General features: G+C 36.8%; 1 protein-coding gene across 3 annotated transcripts in view; it reads left to right on the forward strand.

The window, feature by feature from the left end:
- The window catches only part of bs (serum response factor blistered), a 320790-nt gene that overhangs the window by 30521 nt on the left and 266114 nt on the right, over nucleotides 1–24155 (forward strand). For all 3 annotated transcript variants that reach the window (XM_069501767.1, XM_069501768.1, XM_069501769.1), the window contains exon 2: nucleotides 19704–19946. In XM_069501767.1, the coding sequence (XP_069357868.1) occupies nucleotides 19704–19946 (243 nt within the window). The remainder of the gene's footprint in view (nucleotides 1–19703; nucleotides 19947–24155) is intronic.

Here is a 24155-nt window from a genome sequence, read left to right on the forward strand (position 1 = left end):
AAAAAAAAACATAGCGGCTCATTCTCGTCCAACAGAGCAAGGCAAAAAAAAAAAAATAAGCCATGTCAACTATCAAAGGTCCTCTATTATTTCCTCCTACCATCATGTCGGAGGAAAGAATAGAGGACACACAAAAAAAAAAAGTTTAATTAAATAAAAACTATTTTGAATTTGTTTTTTAAATGTGATTTGTTTACTGGATGCGATTGAAAATAACGATCATTTATTATTGTTCATTTCAATGATTATATCGATCATTTTACAGCTTTTCGTTTACATTATTCATGATGTGTTGATGGTAATCGGGTTCTTTTATAGCGGTCATTATAATAGAAAATATATCATGTTGCACATCTGGTTGTTGCTTTGATTGATAAATATGCAATTAGGATGGCTTTTTAGGGTTCCGTACCTCAAAAGGAAAAACGGAACCCTTATAGGATCACTTTGTTGTCTGTCTGTCAAAAAACCTATAAGGCACTTCCCGTTGACCTAGAATCATCAAATTTGGCTTATAGCTGGTATTAGGGGAAAAATCTGAAAACCGTGAATTTGTGGTTACATCACACAAAAAATTTTAATTGTGGTCATAAACTAATAATTAGTATTTTCGAATATCTATTTTATTTATTAGGAACACACACAATACATTATTTTAACACAAACTACGACACTTATAAACAAACACAGGCTAAAATATCGTTATAGTTATAGTATATAGTTATATCGAAGTAAGATAACTATATCAAGTGGGGTATCATATGAAAGGTCTTCACCTGTACATTCTAAAACAGATTTTTATTTATTTTTATGCATCATAGTTTTTGAGTTATACTGCAAAATGACGAAAAAATGCGACTGGAATACGGAACCCTCGTTGCGCGAGCCTGACTCGCACTTAGCCGGTTTAAAAAAAAAAATATCAAATGTAGTTTTTATATCACCCCAGTGTAAAGGTAGGAACAAGGAAATTTATGCGTATGTGGAAGTCGAAGGACTGCGCAGTTGCTTGCAATTCTGTAAATAGAAGTTGTAATGAATAATAGTAATACTTACATATTATTGCATTGGCGTGACTGCGAAATTACACTAATTTATAGTTCTTTATAGTGCACGTAATTATATTCTTCATTTAAGTTAAAAGATCTAGTTACTTAAGGGGACTCAGTTCAGTGCTTTCTTCATACAAACGTAGGAGGGAAATTACAAAAATATTCAATATTGTACGCACAAAACTAAGAATTATATTGATTTATCTCGTCATTATCTACGTTTATTGATATATAAAACATTGAAAAAAATATTGATTTAAAAGTTACGAGGCTCAAAAGATTCCTATTTTAACACTAAATTAATGACAACTTTGGGCGTAAATAAATCAGATTAGGGATATAAAAATTCTAAAACAATTTATCATTAGACGTAGTTTATTTATTCATTAGTTAAAATAACTTTACTTTGCAAACATAAATTCAGCAGTTTTGTCTTAAAAATACTTTTCCTAAGCCCTTTTCGCGCGCTTGATTTCGGTGAAAATCATCAAGCCTCTCAACTTTCTCATACAATGTCAAGTGAAAAGCAAACATGTTACCCACGTGCGCTGCCAATTTCGGTCAAGCGTCCTGCGTCACCTTAAGCTATTATTGTAGTTTGTAACTTAAAATTTCTTTTAATCGTTTTATTGTAGGTAATCAAAGCAATATTTTTTTTCTCAATTTTTTTTGCTCTTAACTCTGTTAGTAATTCTACTCTAATATTATAAAAAGCTAAACTTTTTAAATTTGTTTGTAGGAAGTAATCTCTGGAACCGAACCGATTTTGAAAATTCTTTCACCAATAGAAAGCTACAGTCTTCCTGACTCTATTTTGGCTATTTTTGACAGTAAGCTCTATTTTGTTTTCAAGCACCCGTGCAAAGCCGGGACGGGTCGCTAGTATTCTACAAACCCCATAACCGGTAAGCATTATTAACTTCTTCTTTACAAGCTCAGCAACTGAAGCAGGACTTTGAACTCCCAAACGAGTTATTAAATATTGTCAACCATGACCTATTCAGCTCTTTATAGGGATATGCAGACGAAATCCAGCGAAATCTAGGAGGCAGGATGTCCAATAAGGCGCTTCACTTTGAGCCCCCTTTTTATATTTTTCTTAAAGGAAGATTAAGAGTCATCATATTCATAATCAATCTTTCCAATAAGAGTTTAGACAAAAAATAAAACCAACTTATTTTTCACATAAGTATTAATTTAAGCGAAATCTAGGAGGCAGGATGTAGGCGCTTCACTTTGAGCCCCATTTTTATATTTTTCTTAAAGGAAGATTAAGAGTCATCATATTCATAATCAATCTTTCCAATAAGAGTTTAGACAAAAAATAAAACCAACTTATTTTTCACATAAGTATTAATTTTAAGTAAAGGATTGGTCAAAAACACGCACAATGGTCTTGGATAAGACACCTAGCTTTGGGTTCGTATCTCGGATAGTTTAGATACAACGTAACATTGAACAACGTAGAATTGGTCCACATTAGCTCATTACCATAGAAATGGCGCCGATGATAATAGCCTTACACTTGAGGCGCCAGTGAAAGTAGATACGAGCTAAGGGACTAAGGGCCATGAGAAATATGGAAATTCGACGGTATTTTAAATGTTTTCGAAATTATCAGGAAGGTAAGACAATATTGACGCGAATTTCTTAAATGCTATAAATACTATTTCTTTGCGTAAAATTTTCGTGTCATGGAACTTACGAATAAAAAATTTGAATGAAAAATGAAATGGGATGAAAAAAATAAAAATAACGTCATATCATAACAATCATGTGTTTATTATGTAATATGTTAGATCTAAGTTATGTAATTCTATAATTTAAAATTTTTGTTTTTTTTTTGCATTTAGCTAATCTTTTTTTGGAGAAAAAACTACGTATATTCATGTAACTATTTCTTAATATTGTCTAATGTTCTAAAATTTTTAGTACATAATGGTACTGATTCTGAGCACAACTAAATTTTAGAGTATTCGCACCCTGTTTCTACTAATGTAATACAAAAAGGACAGACACTTGGACAGTTTTAAAATTAATTTAGAGCCGTCAAACCGCGTGACTTTAGCTGCCAGACGCGAGCCTACTCTTTAAATTTGTAGCGTGCACTAAAATTTAGAGTCTTTGAATGTAAAATTCATGTTCCGTCCTTTTTTTAGCAAAACCTATTAAAAAGAAAAGGATGCAGATAATCTGAATTTAGTTTGGAGAAAGACAACAGAATGGCGCCAGTATATTGATGTGGTTTGAACTTTGATGGTTTTATTAGAATAGTCAAACAACAAAGTGTTCCTATGAGGGTTCCTTTTACCTTTTGAGGCACGGAACCCTAATAAAATAAAGTTCATTTGAACTTGGATGGTTTTATTAGAATAGTCAAAGTAAAGTGTAATCAACCAGTAGCTACTGGCGATAAGTATTCAAAGTTACTCCGTTAACTTAACCTGTGTTGAACGACTTTAATTTAACGCCTCGGGCTCACTTTGCATATCATTAGTGTTCTCTGCTCAAATAGTTTGTGGTAATGGGTGTTTGTTGCTCAAATTGAATGTACGTTGGTAATCATTGCACTGGAATTATATCAATGAACTATATTACATTGTCTTCCAAGGTTTCGTTTTGTTATCTATAATATTCTGTTTGCTTTTAATGTGTGCCTTTCTTTTTTACTTTGACTTCCAGTTGAACACTATTTTAGGTCAATAGTGTCGCCGATTCTGTTATCTTCCTCTAAACTTAATTTAGAGTAACTGCATCTTTTTCCTTTTAATATTGCTAAAACGGGACGTACATGAATTTTACATTTGAAAACTCTAAATTTTAATGCACGCTACAAATTCAAACAATAGGCCCGCCACTGCTAGCTAAACTCACGAGGTTTGACAGCTCTAAATTAAATTTAAAACTGTCAAACTATGTCTATTCTTTTCATATTACCTTAGTAAGAAGAGGATGCGAGTACTCTAAAATTTAGGTGTGCTCAGAATCAGTAGTACCAATCTTTTACAACAGTAACATTTTTATTTATTTTATAATACTTAAAAGTAATTAATTTATTTTAACTTTATAATTGATTAAAATAAACATCACAAATGTTAAAAACAAAATCCAATTTATTTATTAAATAAAAGGCCTGTCTCTGTATCAAATCAAATTGATGATACCATAAATTGCTGTAGACATAAAGTCGTTTATGCGAGCGCTGCAAAGCTATGACATCGTTACACGAAATTGCGCAACTCGGAACACGAGATCGGTGAAATTCGACATTTGCGAATAACATTAAAACGCTGTACAACGAGCATTCGACACCATAATCCTTATGAAATTATGGGCCATTTGTTATCATTTGTTATAAATCAAACTGTCTTTTTTTCTCTGATTCGCGAGGATGATTATTACCTTTTAATTCTAGGCATTTTCACAACCTTTCATTTGTACTACTGTATACTTTTAAAAATTATCAAATCTGTAAATTTGTTTTATGCCCACCTGTTATGTACCTTTCAAAATCATCATAAACTGTCATCAAATCAGTCTGTTAGCGTCCACTGCTGAACATAGGTCTTCTCAACAGCGCGCTACAGCACACGCGGCTCCGCCTCCCTCATCCACCCACTTTCCGATACCGTCTTAAGGTCGTCAGTCTAGCGGGTTGGAGGTCGTCCCACATTTCGCTTACTGGTAAAGTAGCCTGCAAGAAATATTGTACATCGATCTTTAGAATGAGATTTCGGCTTTGTAGAGCTTTGTCTCTATCACTCATACCTATGTGATGTTTTGTCGGTCTTAAAGACAACGCTCTGCGAAAAAATTATCTTTTTCTAAAGGTCGATGTACAATATTTACTACCGCGTACTGTACACGGTTTCCACTCCAGAATACGTGTCATAATAGTGTTTTCGTAAATACTATTGATGGAACGCTTTTTATGTTACAATTTACATTTTTACAGTACAATTTAGCCTACATGCGAGTTTATGAGGCATAAGCAATGTTACATTATAATAAATCAGATGTACTTATATAAAAAAATTCATTAGTTACCTATTTCTGCTTGGTTTTTCGCAAAATGCCATTCCCGACGACCGCGGTCAGGCCGGCGCTTCGTGTTTCAGTTTGAGTGAAACAAGCGACTTGCAATTAAGGCCTGTTTACTGGGCATTAATTTTTGGCAATAAAAGACAAGCACCCTTGAAATGTTCGGCACGCACGCGCTGTGATGTGCCGTGGGAAGCGCGGTGCGTTTGTCCGCCATTGTACTTGCAATTAGCAATTTTTTCCCGGCCCTTGTCGCAAGTCGCACTTGTCGGAGAAATGTCGCATCTCTTAATGCGATGTCCCAAATGTTTTTTATTCATATCTGACTCACTATATTTTGGGTGCGTTTTCATTGAAGCTTCTTCTTCTCTCGTACCTTATCGCACGCAACGTGGGGTCGGCACAACATGTCTTTTTCTTCAACTCACTTCTGTCATCCGTCAACGCATCATCCATCCCTTTTACACGCATATCCTCTTTCACGCAATCTATCCACCTTTTCTTTGGTCGTCCTCTCCCCTGTCTTCCTTCCACATGGGTGCGTTTTCATTGCAGCAAAGGACATGAAACGCTCTTTCGGCATCAGTTTTCCTCTTCACTTTTAATATTCCTTAAGTTAAGTGTGAATAGTCATGTTCTAGGCAAGTGCGCTTATCTCTGGCTGCATCATCACTTGCATGCACGTCTGATTGCATCCAAGCGCTAGTCTGTAAATTAAAAAAAAGCAGAGACGAGTTGAGAATCATCATCATCAGTGCCGCTTAAGTCCTTTTTAGACCCGGGCCTGCTTCAGTAGATTTTTCCCTCTGCCCGTATCGCTGACGCTCGTTGTCTTAATTATTTTTGTCTATCTAGTTTGAGTCATAGTTTGTCTGTCTTCGTTGCTTAAATTGCCACAAAGACATGTCTTCTTTTTCTAGTGCCATCCCATTTCGAAGATTGACAATCATTAAGCCTAACTGGATTTTGTTCACCGCAGCCCTAAACAGTGACCTTGTACTCATGTTAAACCACGGCCGAGGATTTTTTTAAATATTTTATATAGTGCTTGGATGTTCGTCTACAGCCAGGTCTACGTTTGCCTTTTATCTCTCTTTGTATTACTCAAATTATTTGAAATCCACATTTCGTCTCCGCTATGCTTCTGAACTGAAGAGACAGCTATTAATGATAACTTGATAAGCAACGTAATAAAGGTAATTCACCTTAATGTGTTGACACCTATTCTCTTTCCACAGCTCCGCCATTGTCCGCTTTAATGGAAACGCACCCTATATCTTGGACCACAGCGGTTTTTCGTTGCTATTACGGAGACAAATTTTGCAACGATTATTATATTATTATAACATTTCGCGATGACCAAATTATATTTTTTAAGCCGATTCTTAAGTGGTTATTCGCGCATGAAAGATTTGACTGTCATTTTTCATCGTCAGATGTCCGTTTTAAATTTCTTTTGGCTTAAATTTTTATATTGGGTGATGACACGCTTTTGTGTTCTTTAACCTCCATTTAAGATTCTTCCATTTGTCGAATAATATTTCTGTTATTGCTCAATTGTTAATGTCTTCATACTTTATCGACTCACTCTAAACTTTCTTTTTTAATTTTGTCTCACATTCATACATTATTAAGTATGAAAACAAGCGAGTTGGACACACCCTGCTATCAGGAAAAAGTTATAGGGAATTTTTACTCATTAGTTCATCTGGGTCGCAGGATTTTTAAGTTTCATCACAGAATTCATTGTGTCTTGAGTATCCGCCTTCGCTCTATGTCATAGTTTTGAGTAACCCATTTTGAACAAGGGCAATAATATTGTTCAATCAATAAGTAGGTAACATAAAAATAATTCGGAATAAATTTTTCTCTTTAGTGAATGTATTAATTAATAGACGTTACGAAATATGACCAATGTAAAAAAAAAGTGAAAATACTTATTTGCACTTGCAATCAATGTCACCACATCGACACGGGCTTACAATCTGGTTCGGCTTTATTAAAAATAAAACGGTCCTTTATATTTTTGGATATTAATACTTAATTATTTAAAACACCGAAAACATTTAAGTACCACTTAATAAGGCCGTAAAAACTGTCATTTTGTATGCAAATTATATTTTATAGTTAATGTTTTTGTTTTGTTTGTTTTTCTGGTGTAGGTTTTGCGGTAGGTATCAGTAGGTAGGATGATGATTCTCATCATTAGACATTATGATTTATATTATAGTTAGTTAACTCAGCGAACAATTTTATGTTCTTTTAGTGCATGTTATTATTAAACCAGTTAGCAGTAGGTATCATTTATATAATATAATATAATATAATATAATATAATATAATATAATATAATATAATATAATATAATATAATATAATATAATATAATATAATATAATATAATATAATATAATATAATATAATATAATATAATATAATATAATATAATATAATATAATATAATATAATATAATATAATATAATATAATATAATATAATAGGTACCTAATGTCCGTGAGTGACTTCATCCGCGTGGATTTAGATTTGTAAAAATCTTGTAGGAATTGTCTGCTGTCTAAAAAGCTGCCTATTCACTCTCCAAGTCTTTACTCCTATACGTACTTACTAGCCAAGTAAATCACGTACCCGTTGCTCCGTTGCGGCATGATTGAAGGACAAACCAACAAACAAACACACTTTCGCATTTATAGCAATAGTAGTGATCATTATCATCATTATACTTTGTCTTGTTATTGTCGACATTCGTTATTTTATTTCCGAGAAAATTGAACATTTTTATTCGAAGACGTTTTATCTCGGTTCCCAGCTAACTAGATGATTATCTTGTTTATAGAGCTATTAGCTATCTCACTATCGGGTTCTGTATCTCATCTCGGCAAAAAGTGCCGTTTTCATCGCCCGCTCGGCTGCGGGCCTCGCACAAACGCCGCTCATAACTTTCAAGGGTCTTTCTATTGACTGAGGCTTCTCTATTAAGTTCTGTTGTAGAAATAGAAATATTTTATTCAAATAAACTCTTACGATTGCTTTTGAACCGTCAAGTGAATCTACCCCTGATAAGGAATGCCCTTCCTAGTTCCTACCGTAAAACCGTGGCGTGTCTATCCCTATACTTACATAAAAATAAAATATTAAAAAAACCGACTTCCAAAACCACTACAAAGTAAAAAAAAAACTTTCGTTTCTAGTTTCTACACGTGTAGGTATGTATGTTGAAGTCGGGGGAGCTACAAGCTTTGTTTACTAGTTTCTTTTATGCTCGCCCGACACCAAAACAAAATTTTTTTTGAATAAAAAAAATTTTTGCAAATTGGTCCAGAAACCTGGAAGAAATCGATGTAGTAGTTACATACATTTAAAAAAAAAGTTAAAAAAAAACCGGCCCAATTGAGAACCACCTCCTTTTTGGAAGTCGGTTAAAAAGACATCACAAGGTATCACAAAGTATAAATCTTCATTCCTGTATTATAATCAATACCAAATCTATGCTAATATTATAAAATGCGAAAGTGTGTCCTGTCACCATTTCACGGCCCATCCCGAAAACTGTAAGAGTTCCCACGAAATTTTATAAAAAAAAAATTTAATCCAAATGCGGACGAAGTAGCGAGCGTCAACTTAGTTAAATAAGTCGCCAACAACAACTTAGTAGGTAGGTAGTTTATTATAATAATCGTAATTATATCGATAATCTTGTTTAAATTGTTATGTCTGCATTCGATAACTGCAGTGTTCTGTGTTACTTTTGTTTTGTAATCGATTTTAATACGAGTTTTGACATAATCAGCGTTCAATATACATTATGACAGGCATATCTTAAGGACCTACTTAAGTCGTAAGTTGATGATTAAATTTGTAAAAGTGATTGCGCATGCGTTATAATAATATTAAGTTTTATCGAGCGCTGATTGGCGTGCGATACTTTTCGAATGCTACTAATCTTTACATACAGTATCACTTACAGTCATGAATATAACTTGAAAAATGACGGACGTTCATAAAACTTTCACCAATTATTTAGCCGCTTCGCTAATTCTTTTTTTATAATATTCCTTGAAGTACGAGGATGGTTCTTACGGAGAGAAAAATTTCAAAAAATTTGAATCGACTGTTAGGCGGTACGAAGTTCGCCGGGGCCGCTTGTACAAAATAATTGCACTTAGATTTATATCTACTTATCTATATATTAGTAAGAACATAAATCCTTACGTAATAATTATAGCTCTTAATAATAAAACAAATACATATAAGTATTTTGTTAATTCTTTCCGATTTGGGAGTGCGATTCTGTGCACGCGCAGGTACAACGGGTTCCCCAGATTTCTTGCTACTGATACCACTGCTGATATTACAATCACCTTTTCAAAAAAAAACTTAACTGGACCACTTACCGGTTTTGAAAAATGTACAGTCTTCCACATTAAACTTTAAACGACAAATTTTTATTAATGTTTATTGAGTTATCGTGGCAAATTATGTTCTACCCAATCTCTAAACGGCGTAGTTATGGCTAGTCTCTGCCAAGATTATGGCTGTCTATCTGTCTATCTAACCGCTTGCCGTTTCACGGCCCAACAGTTTAACCGATGTTGATGAAATTTGGTACAGAGTTAGCTTACATCCCGGGGAAGAACATTTTATATTATATTATATTATAAGCTACTTTTTATTCCGAAAAATTAAAGAGTTCCTATGGGATTTCAAAAAAAACCTAATCAAATAAGTGATATAAAAAAACGCTCCATATTATTAAAAGTATTGCCGAATGCATTTTAAATCATTTTTAGTTTCGGGTTTAAATTTTTTTTTAAATTATTGTTTTTTTTGTGGTTCACTGTACCAACGAACGGCGAACCTCGCTAGTAACCAACTGGGGAGCAGACATGTCAATCATTGGCATGAACGTATAATTAATTTCTTCGTTAACGGATTAAGTTGCGGTGTTGGGTACTAATGATAGTGTCGAGTCTGGTTAGATACTATTCATACTATAGACAACTTATGACACCTTTTATTCGTTATAAATGAAAACTGAACCAAACGTCTATTGTATTTACAAATCTAAATATATAGGAATCTATAGGATAGGATAATCTCTAGGATATATTCTAAGGAATAGGTGACTCACTGACTGATGGACTAACTGATCTATCAACGCACACCTCAAACTACTGGATGGATCAGGCTGAAATTTGGCATTCAGACAGCTATTGTGACGTAGGCATCCGCTAAAAAAGTATTTTTGAAAATTTAACCCCTAAGGGGGTGAAATAGGGGTTTGGAATTTGTGTAGTCCACGCGGACGAAGTCGCGAGCATAAACTAGTTCGTTATAAATTAAAAATAGCACCAGACGTCTGTTGTACCTATTTACTAATATTATAACCTTCAGATCAAGAGTGAATAGGTGTTTTCTAGGCAAGCGTGCTCCATCTTAAGGTGGCTCCACACCAGCCCGGCGGCACGCCCGGCGGGGCAGCCGCCGGGTGTGCCGCCGGCTTTGTTCACGGCATTCGGCGGCACACAACAAAGCCGCGGATGTTACTCGCCGGCATTGCCGCGGGCCGAGCGCCACTAACTTCGACGATAATCACAGCGATACTGCGGCTTCTGCGGCCTACAGCGGCAATGATATAAAAAATTGACTCCATACCGCCGGTAAAGCCGCCGGCCCAACCCGGCGGCATGTGTGGATCCACCTTAAAGGCTGCATCATCACTTGCCAGCAAGTTTGATTGCAGCCAAGCGGTAGTCTATAAATTAGATCTAGTTGGAATTTGTCAAAATATTTTTACTGGGGGTCTACGTTCAATAGAGAACCTAGTTGCAAAATTCCAGGTTTCTAGACCCAGTAGTTTGAGAGATACGTTAATATTATATTTGTACATACCTATATCCAATAATTCTGTCCAATATGAAAGGGTCTGTGAATCTTTAAAATTAACAAACAGATTAAAAAGTGAATTTATAGCTATCTGGAGGTGGAGACCGTTGTACATATCATTCCATCCTCCTTTTTTTACAACCGCACCGCGCGCCACCGTGAGCAATTTCACCCTTCACCACCTGGGTGTCTGGTGTACTTCGACCGCCCGTTGTGCCAGATCCTTTTTTCCACGCACGTGCAAACTGTGGAATCAACTTCCCACTACATAACAACACGGGGTTATTCAAGGGGCGGACCAACAAATTCCTGAAAAGCTGGCAAGGAATCTGTAGTTGCTCTGGTGCTGCAAATTTTCATGGGCGGCGGTAATCACTTAACATCAGATGACCCACCTGCTCGTTTGCTCGCTATCTCTATTTATCGTATCGCGTCATAAAACTTTCTTTTTGAGGGCACAATAGTCTCTTGTGTTGTTGCGTTATCTAAACGAGGTTAATTAATTAATTGGACCTCTGTTTTTATGTCAGTTTTAAGATTTTCATCATTATTACTGCTGGTTGTCTCCGTTGATTGCCTTTAAAAAGTATTTTACTGAGTTATAGTAAATTAATGTTCACCAGTAAAGTAAAATTCACACCTTCGATATTTATGACTGGCAGTTATTCCGAATTTTTGCGCGTTAACCGATTTATCGCCTAGTTGTTTTACTTTACGGCTTGTATAATAATCTTTATTATAGGTAGTTATAATATTAGTTACTAGCTGATGCCCGCGACTTTGTACGCGTGAATTTAGGTTTTTAAAAATCCCGTGGGAACTCTTTGATTTTCCGGGATAAAAAGTAGCCTATACATAGGCTACATAGTGACATGTCACTCCAGGTCTTTATCTATACCCATGCAAAAAATCACGTCAATCCGTTGCACCGTTGCGACGTGACTGAAGGACAAACCAGCAAAAAAACACACTTTCGCATTTATAATAATATGGGTACTGATCATATTAAGTCATTATCAATCACCGTAACGGGAAAATTAATAAAGCACTCAAAAGCCATTAAGTTTCATGCAAATTGCGGGTAGCGCTCGCAGGAATACTTAATTTGTCCAAATTGATTGACAGATGCAGTAAACATAACCAAATTACTTTATTGCTTGCTCGTAACTTCGAGATAAGTTGTCAGTTTGTCACGTGCGTAAGTTATAAGTTATGTTAGTGATAACATCTGCCTGGAGCCTTAATAGGTCACTGGTAAAAAGTGTTCATTCATGGAATGGCTTCCGATATGGTTGATTGATATTCGAAAATATGAACTCAAAAAGTTGTGCGTCGTCCGCTTAAGAACATTCTAATATATATGTAAACTAGCTTATGCTCGCGACTTCGTCCGCGTGGACTACAAAATTTCAAAACCCTATTTCACCCCCTTAGGAGTTGAATTTTCAAAAATCCTTTCTTAGCGGATGCCTACGTCATAACAGCTATCTGCATGCCAAATTTCAGCCCTATCCGTCCAGTAGTTTGAGCTGTGCGTTGATAGATCAGTCAGTCAGTCAGTCAGTCATTCAGTCAGTCAGTCACCTTTTCCTTTTATATATGTAGATAGAAGATAGATTAATTGAGGTTGGTGACTCAAAATGCTCAGATATATGGCTCTGTCACTTGTATAAGACTAGCTTATGCTCGCGACTTCGTCCGCGTGGACTACACAAATTTCAAACCCCTATTTCACCCCCTTAGGAGTTGAATTTTCAAAAATCCTTTCTTAGCGGATGTCTACGTCGTAATAGCTATCTGCATGCCAAATTTCAGCCCGATCCGTCCAGTAGTTTGAGCTGTGCGTTGATAGATCAGTCAGTCAGTCAGTCAGTCAGTCAGTCAGTCACCTTTTCCTTTTATATATTTAGAGATAAATGACAAGATATGCCCAAGCGAACAAAATTTTTCACGGTTATGGAACCAAATAAATCTGCGCCACCTCTTAGATACTAATGAACGACCAGTTTGAAATCCAGACGTCACTGAGGTTGCATTGGTGCTAAAGCACCAATGAGTCGCTGCCATTTTGTTTGTTCAATGGCCCTTTCCATACGAAGTAATGTATGTAAGTCAATGCTTACTTGTCATTACGGTGAAGGAAAACATCGTGGCAATCGGGGAGGGAACGCTACGCATGCCCGCACAGCCCCCGCGCTTGCCCGGTGCGGGCTGGATGAGGAAGGCTGAGGACCGGGTCTGGTGGCACTCATTAGAGAAGGCTTGTGTCCAACAATGGACGTCCACAGGCTGATGATGATGATGATAATGGATTAGCATGGAATATGACGATAAACCAAGTTCTGATCTCATGCAGTTGAATTGTGTCAGGAACATGTGCGATATGGAGTGTTGCAAAAGAAACGTTCCCACAACAATGGGGCTTCAGTAATTGGATGCCATTTCAAGCATTCAATCAAGGCAGATCTGGAGATGCCATGTAGCGGTAAAAGGCAAAAAGTATTATACTTCGCAATTTTGTAATGTCCGCCGAGAAAGTATCATCGTTAATCATATTAACAACTAAACTCATTAATGTTGCATTTGTTATTGTCATTTTTCGGTATTGCCCACGAATTTGTACAGTGAATGTCAAATATTGTTTATGTTTTAATATGTGTATGTTTTATAGTGTTAATTTTATTTTATTGTAATTTGTAAATGTGTATATGGGTTGTTTTATGCCTGAAAATAAAAAAACTATTATTATTATTATTATTATCGATTAGACGTGCACTGCTGGATATAGTCAACAGACATGTGGTCAAAGTCCTTACTTTAATTGAATCTGTCGCGCTTTCGTCGAAATTACAAATTCCTTGGTCTTAAATTCTTCTTCCTGTCTATAACTAAGTACCCCTACTAGTGTTATTTATTTACTTAGTTAAGTTTTGGCCAAACACATTCAACGAATGAATTCATTTTATTTTTTGAATAAGCCAGCTTTTATGGTTTTTATATGATATCCATACTATCACTACCCATATTATAAATGCGAAAGTGTGTTTGTTTGTTGGTTTGTTGGTATGTCCTTCAATCATGTCGCAACGGATCGATGTGAATTGCATGGGTATAGTTAAGGACCTGGAGAGTGACATAGGCTACATTTTATGCCGGAAAATCAGAGTTCCCACAGGATTTTTAAAGCCTAAATCCACGCGGACGAAGTCGCGGGCATCAGCTAAAATAAATAAATAAATAAGCATACCTCTAAATTTATTTTTTTATTTTTTTTGGTATATATATACTTTTTTTTTTTACTTTCGTTCATTTTTTTCAAATTATTAGTACCTTTTTTTTTTTTGTTTTTTTTTTTTGTTTTTTGGTTAATATTGCTTATAAGGTATATCTAGCTCTGATAATTCAGAGGTCATCCCAAACGCGGGCAAAGGCCTCCCCCTTTTTCTTCCAGGTATCCCTGTTAGCGACCAGACGCGTCCAGAGCGCACCAAGGCCATCAAGGGCATAAGCTAGTAGATAATAATTTTTCTGATTTTTCATGAGGTGGCTTTTCATTCTTTGAAAAGTATGAAGTTGTGAGATGAAATTTACTATAGGTATTGAAATTTTATGAAATTACTTTTCAAGGAACGCTTCTTCAAATAAAACTCCGAGCTATGTCATAAAACTTATCGTAAAAATGCAATTTCTATGTGCTTTAATAAGATTATTTAGTTTTGCGCAGCATGAAATATTTCGCACATAATTTTACGTAAGTTTTTTTTTGTTTTTATGAAAGAAGAAAAGATTCGAGAGTTTCTGACAGTCATAACAGTACAAACATACAAACTTAATATTTGCAGTTTATATTATTTCTGATGTCGACTGTACTATTGTCCAAAATTAAGACTTATTTCATTCCTCATAAGGTCCCCTTCTCTCACCATCGATGCTATCTCGGACGCGGGTACTAATTACTGTTTTATCATCAATCATCTCATCAATTGTTGAAAAAGAGCGGACTAGGACCTTAAGAACTAGATGTTAAAGTTGTATTTTCAATGCATTTAATTCAATTACGTTACTTGACCACTATACGACATGATACTCAATATTTTTTTACAAGTCCTTCTACATTGTAGCTTTATGTGTTGACTAGCTGATGCCTGGGACTTCATCTGCGTGAATTCAAGTTTTTAAAAATCCCATTGAAACTCTTGAATTTTCTGGGATAAAAAGTAGCCTATGAGACCCTCCAGGTCTTTAACTATACCAATGCAAAACATCACGTCGACCCGTTGCTCTGTTTCGACTTGATGGAAGACTTAATATGATGTAAAATAGGGATTTGAATTTTATGTAGTCCACGCAGACGAAGTCGCTCTAACTATAAGACATTGCTACCTGCCAAATTTCATGATCCTAGGTCATCGGGAAGTACCCTATAGGGTTTAATTAATTCCCTTGGCGGGTCTTGATAGACACGACAGACAGACAGATAACGACGCGATCCTATAAGGGTTCCTTTATTCTCTGGAGTATTCCGAACCCTAAAAAGTGCGATTATCTTCTTCCATCCATATTACCATAACCTAGCGATTTTCTACTACCAAAAAACCTTTCCAGTTTCCATATTATTATTAAAGTTATCCAACCCAGTATCTGTATCGTTCGGCGATCCGATATCCGATACTTGTAAAATTTATAAAAAAGATTTCATACATTTCACGTGTATCGGGTAACAATATGGTGTCCGATATTGATATTGGCGTGGAAATTGTAAAGCTTACATATTTCGGTCATGTAATTTTTTTTTTAATAAAAATGGGTCACCTGATGTTAAGTGATTACCGCCGCCCATAAACATTTTCAGTACCAGAGGATCCACCAATGTGGTGCCGGCCTTTCAGGAACTTGTCCGCCCCTTTAAAAACCCCATTTTGTAATCTAATGGGGGTAATTGTAAAATAATCTAAATTAACACCGCCAAAGGGAGTCGATTCCACAGTTTGCATGTGCGTGAAAAAAAGAATTACAACGGGTGGTCGAAGTGCTCCACTCTCAGGTGGTGAGGGTGGAATTGTTTGCGGTGGCGTGCGTTCGGAACACTCTCCATTATAGAGGCGATAGAACACGCAAAGAGAGCTTACGTCTCTGCTTAGTTCCAAGCTTTCCAACGAGCCGGTTAGTTTGGGATCGTCCACAAGTCGAACAGCCCGCCTTTGGATCCGATCGAATGGAAGGAGTTGACGCCTGCCAGTGTAGGTGAAGCTTCGAGGTTTTGTTCCAAGTTTCATAACTGTTGTGAACTGTGGTTAGAGACCTTGACTTTATGTAATATACTGTTCGCACACTCGTAGATTTAATCGCTATTTTATCATAAATATTTGTTCAAATACAATTGAGAGAAATAGTGATTGATTGGCTGATTTTTGTTTAGCATCTGACATTTGTTATGATTATGCGTATTGTAAGTATAATCGGCGAAATCTAGAATTTTAACAATGGTTTTGATGTATGACCCGTTACTGTGACGTGAACGCTATACAGGCAAAAAGGCACCGCCTACTCTATCATTAAGAATCCTTTGCTCACGGATCAGTCGTTATTATTAGTGCAGTATTTCAAGTTTATATTCCACTAGATGATGCCCGCGACTTCGTACGACTGCGTGGATTTAGGTTTTTTTAAAATCCCGTGGGAACTATTTTATTTCTGGGATAAAAAGTAGCCTATGTCCTTCCCCGGGTTGTAAGCGAAATCTGTTCCAAATTTCATAAAAATCGGCTGAACTGTTGGTTGAAAAGCTAGCAGACAGACAGAATTAATATGAATAAATAAATTAAAAAAAAAAAAATAGACATTTGGATTTGGATATGGATATGGATTTTAGAGCGGTGTTCACCTTTGGGGGTCTGGGGTTTGATTCCGGACTTCTTGTATGGTCTCTATTTATTTACTTACATTCGAAAATAAAATACGATTTTATTTATTTACTCAGCGTACCAAAACAGGAAACGCCTGATAGCTATCGGAATTACATTGGTTTTACCTGGTTAATTAAAAGGTAATTTTATTAAAATCATTGTGATTCAGTGCACAGCATTAATGCTAATGTTCACGAGAGGATACCTAATATCTATGTATACGCTTAGTATAAGATTTTACGTCTCACCAACGTTGCTAGAATTCGAGATTCGAAACACAATAACGTCAAAGTAAAATGGACTTAAAGAGCCTTCATTTGAAGTTATAAATTCAGCAGCAGCGGGGTCTTCTCCGTTCGACCTAGGCCAAGACGGGGGTACGGGCCGCGAGGCATGGCCTCCTTGCCCGGGTGTGGCGCGGGGAAGAACGCATCCCCGGTAACATCCTTTAAGCCGTTGTCGGCTAAGGCCTGCCTTCTTGGCTTAGGGCCTCGATGTCTCGGTTGTGTGTTGGGTCCAGGGCGCCCGTACTGTAGGCGGTGGGCTCGTCGTTGTGCACATGGTTATTGTCAAAATTCAATGCCACTTGATTTTAATTTCGCAACGTTTCCGCTTGGAGCGCTGGCTGTAGATATGTAGACAAACTTGAGCTTTAAAACAAGGCAGTTAAGATCCAGTTTACTATAACGCGGAAGTGTTTGGACGCTCGAATACTATCAACATTGGTGAGGCATAAAATCTCGTGCTAAGCGTAATGCAGTGCAGAAAAGAGGATCTTGAATAGATTTAATTTGAGTGTTACATTTCCCAACATTCCATCGTACCTATTCCGTATGTACATACATAATATCGTCTCTTTAATTAAATAAAATGCTTGCATGATTAAAAACTTACCTAAGTAGGTAACTAAGTAGGTAGGTACATAGTACTAGAATAAATTGACGACTTCCCTGGTGCAGTGGTAAGCGCTGTGGTCTTATTTGTGGGAGGTCCCGGGTTCGATTTCTGGCAGGGATTTGGAGTTTTATAATTTCTAAATTTCTGGTCTGGTCTGGTGGGAGGCTATACAGTCGAAAGCTCACAAATTGTTTGTCAATACTAAAAAATAGATTAAGCTTAACAAATTCAATAGTCATTATGCAACGCCAAACAAATCCATGTCACGAATGATGCAACACTTAAACGAGCAGCAACAACAAAAAGTTTACACCAACCTCTATCACCCAGGGCCACGACCTTGTATATGCAAATATATTATGCGAGAGCTTCGCGACAGGTGATACGAGTATAAACATTTTTTATTCGATGACAAGTTGATTGCGATCTCATCTGCGGGGTGATTTGTTAACTCTGTAGGGCGATTTCGTAAAACCAGCATCAATCGTTATTACAATCTGAATTGTTGTGATTGGCTCAATTTGTGCTATTCTTGTTGCAACAATGCATTGTAGCCAATAGTGAGCGAGCGTCAACCAATCAGAGATGATTGCGATCGTGACATTGTAGCTGTCATTCTACTGCAATCGCGCAGCAGATCAACACTGAATGATAGCCACCGAGCTTATTCCCTATATCTGTGTCCTACAGTGGACGTCTTGATAATTGATAGCGATAGTGACGATGAGCTGCCGCTTGCGCGAAGCCGTGGCCCAGTCACTCATTCCAAGGTTTACTTTTTGCTTAACATTAATTTAGGCGCCAAGTACTAAGGCTACCGAATTTTGTCAAACGTTTTCAAAAGTAGACTGGATTGTAATACGGTCCTTATGCCGAGGGAGTAAAGTTGAAATTAGTTGATTAGTTTAGTATGTAAATTGGTCTAAATAGTGTAGGTGGCGCTAGTGGGTGTGATAATTCCCGGCGCAAATACAAAGAGAGCCGTGAGAGAGTTATACCTACAAGTCGTTTGACTCCCGAAACTGTGCGGAGGTTTACTTAGGTAAGTAAGTACCTAGCGTGGGAGAGGTGAAAGGTCGAAAGCTTAGATGTAGCTTTACTCGAGCCATTTGATTCTATTACGTTTGCTTTTTAATAGTGTTTGCGTAAAGCTCTGGATTCCTTTGATAGGGGGTGCCCGTCACAGGTACATTGTAACTAAAACGTTGTTCGTCGAAAGAAACATTTTAGCGTACTTTTATAGAGAGTATTGAGCAGTATAGAGAGCGAGCATTTTTTAATGCCGACGACCGTGTTATTTAAATGCTTAATTTAACATTTGTTTTATCTTAAAATATAATTACAAAGTATGCGTTAAACACCCTCATGTTATGTTGGCGTCACTATAAATCTCCTTAAAGTAGCTTAGAATTGTGATAGGTTACTATCTAAAAAAGTGACCTACTAAAACGAGATATTGCGATAATGATCCTGAATGTAAATTAACGCCAAAGTGTCATTTTAAATGTTAACCAGTCTAAGGCATGCAAATTTATTGAAACTGGTACAGGTTTTCGCACAAATGCTCATAAAAACAACTTATAACAATGATTTCGCCGTGACGTAATACGTCGAAAGCTCCCCACGCAAATAAATGCTCGACGAGCAAACTTCATGCTTCATACAGTTTGAGTGTCCAGTCGTGGAGCATGTATGCTAGTGGAGACATACTTAGTATAAGAAATATTCTCCGTACATTATAACTTGACGCCTGACGTTATGTTGGCACCATTTTGTTTGCTTTTTTCCTTAGAACTTAGGATTTATTATCGTGTAATTTGCAATGGTGCCAACATAACTTCAGACGTCAAGTTATAGTGAACGGTCAATAAATCAGATTGATTAACGTAGCTTTCTCTTTTCAGGCTTACGAACTGTCAACTCTGACGGGTACACAAGTGATGCTATTGGTTGCGTCGGAGACTGGCCACGTATACACGTTCGCGACGCGGAAACTTCAGCCTATGATCACGTCAGATTCGGGCAAAAGGCTCATACAGACGTGCCTCAACTCCCCCGATCCGCCGAGTGTGAGTGAGCAGAGAATGGCAGCCACCGGGTTCGAAGAAACGGAGCTGACGTATAACGTAGTAGACGACGATATGAAGGTGAGGCAATTGGCGTACGCTAACGCGCAGTATCCCCTAGAACACCACCCGGGGCTAGCCCCGTCGCCATTGCAGCAGTACCACCAGCACCCGCCCTGTCCGTCGCCTTTACCCCTCAGTTCGTTAGGTCAACCGTACTCACACGCACATTTATCTCATCCACACATGTCCCACCACCCGCAACGGTAGTTTCAAGTGCTAGAGTAAATCCCGTACAAGGTCCTGATTCTCTATGACATTTCAATCCTAAAATGGCTGTTAAGGTGGATTTATATCACACGAGCGGATGCTCTCTCTATCTCTCTCTTACAAATCCTCTTTGGATCAATAGAGATCGAGCATTGTTCCGTCTCTGTTTATTACAAGAATTTGACAGACTGAGAATAGATCAAGCATTCACTCGTTTGGTCTAAATCAATCACGTTTACTTTGTCGTCAGTTCCATCCATGATTGTCGTCAGAGTGGTATTGATAAATTTGGCGTTGACTGATAGACTGATGATTCGGGACCACGAGTTTTATAAAGGAATTCTTATAATTGTGATGCCGGAATAAACGTCTAATTTCAATTTGCCATTATTATCTGTGACGGATTGAACTGTTGCCAAAGTGAACTTGTAACTCTGTTCAACGAACTTGTAACTGCAATTTGCTAAGTCAAACTTGTCAGTTCTTGTATAAAGATATGATAGATTTGACGTCTTAAAATGCATTACGCCTGTATAGACCGTTCACTAGAACTTGTCCCTTGTCATCATGTTGGCACCATTGCTTAGTTTGGTTTATTCATTAGAATTTATGGTTTAATATTGTGTGAACTGCAATGGTGCCAACATGACGGCAAGGGACAAGTTATAGTAAACGGTCTGTAGATATGATTTAAATGACAAAGAGAGTCAAGATCCTGCTATCCAATTGGCGTTAGTAGAACTCTTTAAAACAAAGAGACACCGAATATCTATCGGGATAGTCACGTTCTAGATAAGTTTGTATAATAAATTAATAGAAAGAGTTTAATATACAAGTATTCCAGACAATAATAGCCTTCTTTAGATATATTTGTAAATAGCTATTTAAGTTTTTATTGAATTTCTGTTACGAGGATTTGAGTTGTACGAATACGGGTCCGAGCAATTTGCACAATTCGACTTTCGAGAAATTATTTATAATGATAATTATAATGAGCGATTGCGAATTGGAATTGACAGGTGAATTTTGATTTTGTGCGATATATAATAATGAACATGAAAATGAATGATTAACTGCCAGAAAGAACATACTGATTTCGAAAGAACGTTTATTGATAAATATTTCAATAACTAGCTTTTTTGCGTGCATCGCGTGAAATTCAGGTCAGTCGGATTCCATTTTAACAATCTTAATCAAAATTGGAGAGGCATTACTTTCAAAATCAAAATGAAATTAATTTATTGTATTATACATTGCTTTTCCGAGGTTACTTGATAGACACTTCATTTATTTCACTGGCCCAGTGATCTAGAGAGGATTTTGGCCTTCGACACAAGAGACTACCATACATACCACTTGTCCTGTAACGTTACCGCTTTGAGTCAATCGAATCTTTTGAGGGAAGCTCTAGTAGCTTTATACAGCCACTAATACCTTCTAATAGATCATATTTCTATTAGACGTCCTAAGTATGCTTTTCTGACACATTACCATCAGTTCCATCTTTAGGTATCCATATGATATTTGATGGAGAAAATGAAACACCATTAAATAATTTTGTTGTAACATTAACACTAACCCGAATGTAATTTGACTACGATCTTTAATCGATCATTCGAAAGAATCTATCAATGAAACGCGATGATTGTAGCGGTGTCGAAAGCGTTCGGTAGCTGCTAGTAATCTCGTCTTAAATCGGTCCGTAATTAACGTAGAAAACCGGTTGCCGGTTTCCGAACGCCGCCTCGGAAGTAGGGCTGCTAGGCCCAAAAATAGAAAAGTTGTTCTCGATACTATTTTGGCTCGGCATTTAGCCATAAAAGCCGGACAATCAATATAAACAAACCGCGCACATGTTTCTTCAACCTTCTTCTATGAAGTCACAAAATTCGCAAGACATCATATTTATCGCTAAAGGATTTTAGCGTCATAACTCATAGCGGATACCCGGCTATGACGCTAAAAAAGAATGTGCCTAATGCATTATTTTATTGGTCTCAAAACATCTCCGCTTTATTGCCTTTCTAATGAAACCGGCTTGGGGAACATAGGTTGAATGGTTTCAAAGTCTATAGCGGACACAGGTAGAAACATTTTTTGTGTTTCATAATCGAGATAGCGGCACCGCACCGCTATCTTAGAAAATCAGAGCTTATATTATAACATGTTCAGCTCAAGTCGAACACGGGACAACCCTAATCGGAAGTGAAATAGGGGCCGTTTGGTGAGCAACTATTGATTCGTTATTATGAATGAATCGGCCTTTCATTCTAGATGCGGCGGTAGTAATCGAGACGGTACAAGCTTTTTAATGAGCGTCTTCTGAATAACACGCTACTTGGAGCCATATTGGAAAATCTTTAACGTGTTGATTCCTATCAAGCTGTTAATGATACTGTAAAATGTCACTAGTTTCCTCAAGTCAAATAGTCTCTATCGAATCTCTTTAAAAATACGGTATTCCAAACATTCACAGAATTCTGTTCTTGACGCATTGATTTTGTCTCTAATGTTTTCAAGTTTAGTTATTCTGGTAAAATAGATAAAATTAATGGTTTCCTTTAGTTATCAGATGTAATCTATGTCTGATCTATTCGTTGATATCAATTTGTCATGTAACATGTTAGACTAACGTGCGTGGTTCTAATCGGAATTACTTCTCGTAATTTTGACTGTTTTATAAAAGGGAAGGTTACTCGGTTTTCGAAGATATCCATTTGTCTTGAAATATTATTGAACTTCTATGCTTACAAGGCTTTTTTATTGTATAAAAAAGATTTAGAAGAAACCAATTTTTTTTTGCGTTAAAGAGTCATGTTTTTTTTTAAAAGAATATTAGCCATGTTAAATGACTAATATTCCCCTTTCCTCTCCAATTAAGCGTCAGGCTTGTCCTAGGAGTAGGTACGACAATAGTGCAATGGGCGGGGTTTGAACCGTCAACCTTTTCGGTTTTCAGTCCACTCCTTTACCGGTTGAGCTATTGAGGCATGTTCATCTCAACCTATCGCTGATTCACTACTGAGAACGGTTCTCCTCTCAGAATGAGAACGGTTTAAGCCATACTCCACCTAGGTAGCTAAATGCGTACAGACTTTCAGGCCCACGATATTTTTCTTCACCGTTAAAGCAAGTGATATTTAACTGCTGAAATGCATTTAACTCCGAAACAACAGGTACTTAACAGGTACGGGACCGGGATCAAATCCAGGGCCCCTGAATAGTAATCCAAAGTCCTAACTATTAGACTATCACCGCGTTTAAGAAGCCTAGCAAGATATTTCTGCATATCTATCTTTGCTAGGAGACTGTGACATCCACTTAACTGTACCGTATTATAAAGACGTTGAGCGTTTTCCCATTATTTCTCACATACAACACAAACAAAATAAAAGAAAGACGTTCCGTCAGTAGCAGGTGTTTGAACTAGCTGGTCTCAAAGGAGCTTTGTCGCTCCGAGCCTTCGTTTAGACGTGTGATACGGATTATAAAGTAGATTGAAAATTACTTTCGGCTAGGTTACTTTTTGTTACGTAATTTATATGCATTCACTTCTCAAGTTATTTTACGAAGAGTAAGAGCGATCACGCACTCATCCTATCCGAGTCCGTGAAAATACGTTCCTTTTTGTTTTAAGAACTACATATTTGTATAACATATTATGTCATAGATATTTTTTATATCCGTATGTTCATGTATTCAGATCGGATGAGTGCGTGGTCGCTGTTATAATAGGTATTTTACGGAGACGACAAAGTCTTTTTCTCATTAAGAAGGCCTACTGTCAAATTGGTTATATTTTTTGCTGAAAAATTATCTTCGGAGCTAGGAAGAAATACCTCAAAGGCAAAGGACTAGGAAATCAGTTCAATACGAGCTAGGCTAACCATAGACTTTTAAAATATATCGATGAGTAGTTGAGTACTCATTGGAGATTAAACTTACTAATAAATACATCGAGGAGATCGAATTTTGAACTAAGGATGCAGCAGTATCCTTTCACCGCTCATTATCGAACTT

Source organism: Maniola hyperantus, chromosome 11 (genome assembly GCF_902806685.2).
Source record: "Maniola hyperantus chromosome 11, iAphHyp1.2, whole genome shotgun sequence".
NCBI lineage: Eukaryota > Metazoa > Arthropoda > Insecta > Lepidoptera > Nymphalidae > Maniola > Maniola hyperantus.